We start from the raw sequence: 7,737 nt of genomic DNA on the forward strand, positions 1-7,737 counted from the left end.
TGTTTTCTGATGATGAAGAAGAACTTGATAATATCATTCGTGCAGTAATACTGGAAGGTCGTCACGAGTGAGTAAAATTTTTAACTCATTCATTCGGTGTGAGCAAGGTTGTTTATTATGTTTATTATACACTCTCGATTCAGAGCTGGAACTGTGACACAAGATTCAATCGAAGACAAAAAGGAGAGAAAGGAGATAGAAGCTCCATGTTGCAGCAAAACATTGACTCGATATAAGAAAGTTGAAGCAAAGAAAGCTGCTCAAGGTTTTGCACAAATAACGGGGAAAGACCCGAGTGAGGGTGTTTCAATTTTGGACTTGGAAAAAATAGAAGACTGTTTTCATGTTCGTGTCAACGTATTGCCGTTAATAAATCCTGATACTGCTATCGATATTCGGAGAAGTCCATCTACAAACTCATATGATACGCTCAACGTCAACTTTTACCAAAATCATTTCAGCTACATCACAGATATTAGAGGGTAAGTTTACTTATTTTCTTTTCCCCCATTTTCCCGCGTCAACTCATGTATTATGTTTAAATGAATAAATTTTCTATTTCAGGTACGCAAAGAATTACCAATGTGAATCCTGCTAAAACTTATGGCATCGTCTGTGGGGCCTAAATAGACATCTAAATCATTGTTCAAGTAATCGGAAAGAAAAATATTCCGGTGGTGTGTATGAGAAGCAGACCACTGTCTTCGAAAGACTTAAAGATTTCAATATTAATATCCCCTTAAAGCACCAATTTTATCCTTACCGAGTTAATTTCGATTTTGAATGATATTTCCCTTCAACAATTCAAATTGAAGATACTAAACGCACCAAATATCTCAAAGAGCATGTACCCCTTAGTGTTGCGATAAACTCTAATGTTCCCGGGTTCACTGACGCTAAATGTTTTATAACTGAGGGTGATTCAAAACAATTAGTATTCCGTATGATGAACTATATCGATGAAATTCAAAAAACGCGTATAAACTTTTACTCGTTGAATTTGAACCTTATGTTGTACAAATCAATAAAAAACTTAAGATTTACTGCGACGCGAGAGGGCTTTCGCTTTTCGATATTCCGATACTTACGAAATTTCAGCTTCAAAACATCGTTTAAATGGTTTAAAAGAATCGTTAACTACATTTATGAGACAAATTATCATTCTTGGCTATAACTCTGGGAAATATGATATCAATGTAACCAATGTAATCAAAGGTTATTTGATTGAGTTTTTTAAATCACAGAACTCTAAAATATCTTCATTAAAAAGAGGAAATAAATTCATGTCTTTACAAACTAAAAAATTTAGATTTTTAGACGTTATGAACTATTTAGCCCCTGGTTACACGTATGATAAATTTCTTAAAGCCTTTTTATCGAACGTCTCTAAAGGCCTTTTTCCTTATTAATACATCGATAACTTAACTAAATTAGAGGATAATCAATTACCTCCCCATTCAGCCTTTTCCAGTCGTTTAAAAAATAAAAATATTAAATATGAACAATGTAAAACTGTTTGGCAAGAACGCGATATGAAATCTTTAAAAGACTATCTTATTTATTATAATACGCATGATGTAACTCCCTTCCTTGATGCAGTCGCAAAACAATTTGATATTTACAAAGAAAAAACAGGAATTGACATGTTTAAATCCGCGGTATCTGTTCCTGGTTTGACCCTACAATTTATGTTTCGAAACCTGGACACTGTTTTTACTGTCCCAAACACCAAAACTTCTGATATACATAAACTTATACGTTCCAATTTGGTAGGCGGACCCGCTCAAATATTTCATCGTTATCACGAGGCGGGTGTAACAAAAATACGGGCCGATGATGAAGACGAATCGGCTCAGACGTGTGCGTCGGTGTTAGGGGTTTAGATGCGAACGCTTTGTACATAGGCGTAGCCAGGGGGGGGGGGGGCAGAGGGGCCATGGCCCCCCCCCAAAATTTTCAATAATTCCATTCCTAATCCACCAGTTTTGTGGCATCTTGTCTCGTCACGCTCGCTGATTGTCATTGTTACGTCACAAAGACTTGACCGTTTGCTCTTATGAGCCGTATGGGAAAGACTGTTTCGCAAGCTTTCGGTCAGTTACTCGGTCTTGATCTGTTCTCGCCGGATTTTTATTCGAAACGCTTGGATTTTGAAAGAAAGAAGAAACATACACAGCTTACCGATGCGGAGAGATACAGGCTTCTAACTTCGGATGGTCCGAAAAACGTGACTATTCTGGATACTGTTAGACAAAGTCGTCGTAAATTTCTCAAAAAATGGCTTGACGATAACAGATTTTGCAGTTGGTTAGTTTACACCCAACTCTCTGATGGGGGTGGTTTGTGTAAGATATGCATAGTCATGCAAGCACGTTTGAAGCATGGAACTCTCAGGGACACTGCCTTTGTTACAAGACCATGCATTGACTACAAAAAAATTATGGAAAAGGCTGTAGCCCATCGAGACACAAATTACTACCGAGAATCAAATATAGCTGCGAAAAATTTTGTCAAAAGCATGGAAACTGGTCAAAATGTGCGTGCAAACATGGAGGCCCAATATGCTACGCAAACAAAAGAAAACAGACGAATAATGACTTCCATTGTCAAGACTGTCATGTTCTGTGCTTCGGGTAACATACCCTTGCACGGGCATTCCGGGAATAGTGGAAATTTTGTGAGGCTTCTTCTATTTCGTATCGAAGCAGGGGATGAAGATTTGAAAAGGCATTTCGCTCGAATGGCCGGAAACGCTAAGTATACAAGCCCGATGATACAAAATGAAATTCTCAAGGTAGCAAGCAACATGATAGTGCAAGATATCGTTATGGAGGCTAATAAATCGTTTGTGTCCGTAATAGCCGACGAATCATGTGATATTTCTGAGAAAGAACAACTAAGCATCGTTTTGAGGTATGTGAAAGGTGGTGAAGTGTGCGAGCGCTTCACAGGATTAGTGGAAATGGATTCTGTTTTTGCCGAATCAATTTCCTCAAATATTTTGACCCACCTCTCTGGTATAGGAGTGGATTTGCAAAAACTTGTGGGGCAAGGCCATGATGGTGCAACGACAATGGCAGGTCACGTCAGCGGTGTGCAAAAACGCATTCGTGATAAATACCCGCGCGCAATATTTGTGCACTGCTCTTCTCATTGTTTGAATTTGGTCATAAATGACCAAAGTAAAGTTGCAATCATCAGAAGCACCTGTGATATCATTCGTGAGACTATTCGTTTTTTCATGGAGAGCCCTAAAAGGCGCGCGGGTTTAGGAATTAACATCCCCTTGTTCTGCCCCACCAGATGGTCTGAGAAGTACAAGAGCATCCGAATCTTCAAATGCAACTTTAAACGAGTACTTGAGGCTCTTGATTCTTTTGCGAGAGATGCTAACAGTGAAACGCGGGCGAAGGCTTTTTCTCTGAAATCTGCTCTAGAAAAGTCGTCGGTTATCTACGCCGTATGTTTGATTGGTCGATATTCGGCACTAATGGAGCCACTAGCGCGCGCACTTCAGGCGGTCGGAGTCAGTGTGCCGTCCGTAAAGAACCTCACATCCTCTCTTCAGAGCGTTATCGCTGAAGAACGCAATGACTCTGAAATCGCATTGAATATTTACAAAGAAGCTTGTGAAATAGCTGGCTTGAAAGAGTTGACAATACCCAGAGTAGTCGAAGTACAAGTGTATCGCGACAATGTCTGTGCTGATTCAGCATCCCAGTATTTCAAACGTTCCGTATATCTCCCATACGTCGACGGCTTGAGCTGCTCTATTCGGTAACGCTTCATTGACAACCCATCATTTTTTTCATTGCTATCAATTCTTATACCGAACAAACCAGTTCACGTGGATGAGGTAGAGCGTCTGTATTTATTGGATAACCTCCAGAATGAAGTGAGACTGTGGAGAACTTCTTTAAGTTCCAACGTTAACGACTAATGTTTGGAGGGGCTTCTTCTGAGCGCTCGAGATCGTTATGACGCTACCAGCAACCACCGTTGAGGCTGAGCGGTCTTTCTCCTGCATGAAATGGGTAAAATCATGGCTGCGCTCATCAATGACGTCCGATCGCCTTTCTGATTTGTGTGTGCTTCACTGTCACCGTGAAATGGTCACCGAGGAGAAAATTAATCGAGTTGTGTCGAGCATAGTTAGCGGGAAGCGGAGGATGGACTTTTAATCGGAGCGATGTATTTTACTTATTCAAATTGCGTTGTTAATATTTGTTGTTTCAAATAAAAAATTGTTTATTAATGGATTTTGTATTCACAAAAATCCAGCTGAGTAATTGAATCAGTTTGCTTGTTGACCAACTGTTGTTGTTTTGCGTTTGAAGAACGGGTGTTTTAAACCCAATATAATTTCTAAAATTTTCAAATTTGGCCCCCCCCCCCCAAATTTTGGGCTGGCTACGCCACTGGCTTTGTACCTGATGGCTATCGGGAAAAATCTTCCGACAGGTTTTTCCATAAGATGGAATTTAAACGGTGAAAATCGATTTAAAAAATCAAAAACGGCTCCTAATATTTCAAAAGCTTGTTCATGGCTAGACTGGATTAGTTTTTCGAAAAAACATAATTCGACACGGTCTTAACCCTAACACCAGATGGTGCTACAATATATCAATTCCACGGTTGTCTGTTTCATGGTCATAATTGTCATATTGGTTGTAGTGAAACTTTCCCAGGTAAAAACTCTGAAGAATTACAATGAAACACTGCTATGAACACGCGTTACTTTCAAACTCTCGGGTATAAAGTTGTGATAATGCGTGAATGTGAGTGGGATGAAACTGTTAAAATAGAACCGGTGAAATCCTTTCTTAAATCAAGGCGACCGAATTTATATATTGGTTAGGTACTGTCAAAGCAACAAATGATAAACGCAATTCGGAAAGGTAAACTGTTTGGTCTTATCGAGTGTGATATTCAAGTCCCTAACGAACTCAAAGAACATTATGCAGAAATGCCCCCAATTTTTAAAAATATTTTAGTATCTCGAGAAGATATCGGTGAACATATGCGACAGTACGCGATTGATAACAAAATAATGTCTCAGCCCAGACGTTCACTTATAGGGAGTTATTTCGGTGATAAAATTCTTTTGGCCACTGACCTGGTCCGATGGTATCTTGATCACGGTCTCCATATTACCCACATATACCAATTTATCGAGTATGAACCAAAGCATGTTTTGTGATGAAGTTTCAATGGCTCGCAGAAATGGCGACATGTCACCGGAAAAAGCAATTTTAGCTGATACATATAAGTTACTCGGTAAGTTTCATTTTATTAATAACAAATTTAGTAACACATTCCAAATAAAATTATAATTTAAAAAAAAATTAATTAATAAGTTTTGTTTCATACTCCGTCAATATTAAGATATCCTTTATTTATTCTACCCGTCTATCTACAGGAAACTCTTCGTACGGAAAGACTTTAGAGAATGTTGCGAACTACCGTAACATAGCATACTGTGATGGTAATGAAACACGCGACCTGATCAATGAACCTTCATTTGTTGGCGCGACTCAACTTAGCGACGACTTATTTGAAGTAACTTCAAAAAAAAAAAGATTGTATGGAAATTACCCAACCAGATTGGATTCGCCGTGTACCAAAACGCAAAATTACGCATGTTAGAACTAAAATATGACTTTTTTGATAAATATTTTCATTCTTCCGACTATCAATATTTGTCAATGGACACCGATAGCTGTTATTCCGCTATTTCCAATGAAAATTTAGAAGTTTTGGTGAAACCAGGAATGCGAGAACAGTTTTACATTAATTATCATAAGTGGTTTCCCTCCAAATCTTGTGAAACCCATCGTCACGAGTTTATTTTTAATAAAACAAACCTATTACCATTTGACGATACACGTAAATGTTGTATAAAACAGTTTAAGTTCGATAAACGCACACCGGGGCTTTTTAAAGTCGAATTTTCTGGAGATACTTTTGTGGGCCTTTGTGCAAAAACATATTTTTGTCAAGGTGATGATACATTCAAATTTGCCGCTAAAGGACTTCAAAATATTCACCAGAATATCACGTGCTGAACCTGCTGGTGGAGTTAACATCATTAACTTTAAAGTACATAAAAACAAAATATTTACCTATAAACAGTATCGAAATGCTATGCCTTACTTCTATGGCAAACGAAGAGTTCATAATGATGGAATTTCGACCAGTCCCTTGTTAATTTAACTATCAATGTATTATTACGTTCTGGCGAGGGTTCCAATTCATTTATAACAATAATTTTCTGTGACATATAATACCAACAAAGTTACAATTTATTTTATATTTGTTTTCTGTATGTTTTATTATGTGATAATACATGTACAATTAATAAACTTTTAGCATTCTCAACCATTTGAACCATGTTTTTTCTTTTTTTTATGCAATATTATTATTACTTTTCTTTCTATTTACAGTATACTTAAAACTAGTTTATCCCATTATCATTATTATAAAAAATCAAAAGAAATTATGCAAAATACAACCTGCTGCGTTTCCAAATATACGGGAGTGATTTTAAAAGTAAGTGTGATAATACTATCTAATTAAACTTCAATTACCGACTGAGTATAGCTTAATAATGGTTATGTTTTCACAGGCCTTAGAAATGTACGAGTGGGTGGATGGCTTTAATTATACAATTCCACAATTCGAGAAGTATTTCATAAGTGACGAGTATACATCTATAAATTTACACGAACTCAAAGAAATACAGGATCCATTCAAAAAACAAACAATGATTCTTTACATTAAGGATTTCATGCTACATTTAATGTTTACAAAATATGACTTTTTAGTAGCTGTGGTACCGCCAGTATTCTGGTTCAAGGAATATTTAAAACAGAGATGGGCATTATTAACGCGAATTTTTTCACGAGTTCACATTTTACATTTCATGTTTACTCATTTTAAATTTAGTGTTTTAATTTTTTTTTTCGTTTTTTTACTCATTCACATTTGCTTTTTATTTTGTGTGTGTGTGTGTGTTATAACGGGGTGATAATAAATGTGAAAAGATCAACTTTAGTAATTTTTTTTCTTTTTTAAAAAACGACGGATTCTATAACATTCTCACTGAAATAATGTGAAACGCTACATATAGTTTACCAAAAGTGACCCATTTCGTCAGTACAATCAAAAATCTTTCATACGCCGAATGACAAGCTCTATATCAGCCATCCAATTAATTACCGGCGACGCCGAAGTACAAAACAATCGCAAATCTCCCCCCTTACCGTTTCAAAGATGAAAAGATAAGCAAACAAACTTTTTCTCTTACGTTGATTTCAAACTCCATTACCCTGAAAGCTTATCGGCCAAGGCGGCAATAAAAATAATAAAGCTAATTAACCACTGCCGAGTTAAGACCCATCGGACTGGACCCCTTGCCTCTAGAGCACATCATCCACTACTATCTTCAAAATACCCATCGCTATTACGAGACACGAAAACACTTATTTCCTTGGGCGATGTTGGCTTGAATTGTGAAGGAGTCTGGAGTCGTTTCAGCGTAATGAAATCCGTATAATTCTGTAAAAGATTATCTCTATATATTTGAATCACTTTTGACAATCCGAAATAGGCTGCAGTCTGTAACAAAAAACAGTGGATAACAGTGCTGGAACAAACACAATTGGGAAAAAAATAAACAACTTCTACTCGAAATAGTTTCTTTGCCAAGGAAACCCTTCACGCTCTTGTGGTTATATA

General features: G+C 37.1%; 1 protein-coding gene across 1 annotated transcript; it reads left to right on the top strand.

The window, feature by feature from the left end:
• The first annotated feature begins 2,065 nt into the window (after positions 1-2,065).
• On the top strand, positions 2,066-3,781 carry LOC144424267 (zinc finger MYM-type protein 1-like). Its single transcript, XM_078113395.1, has one exon. The coding sequence runs from the start codon at positions 2,066-2,068 to the stop codon at positions 3,779-3,781; it is 1,716 nt and encodes a 571-aa protein (XP_077969521.1).
• The last annotated feature ends 3,956 nt before the right edge of the window (positions 3,782-7,737 follow it).

Source organism: Styela clava, chromosome 6 (assembly GCF_964204865.1).
Source record: "Styela clava chromosome 6, kaStyClav1.hap1.2, whole genome shotgun sequence".
In the NCBI taxonomy this organism is placed as follows: Eukaryota; Metazoa; Chordata; class Ascidiacea; order Stolidobranchia; family Styelidae; genus Styela; species Styela clava.

Coding starts and splice junctions, on each gene's coding strand:
- LOC144424267 (XM_078113395.1), top strand. CDS start 2,066: ATGGGAAAGACTGTTTCGCAAGCTTTCGGTCAGTTACTCGGTCTTGAT.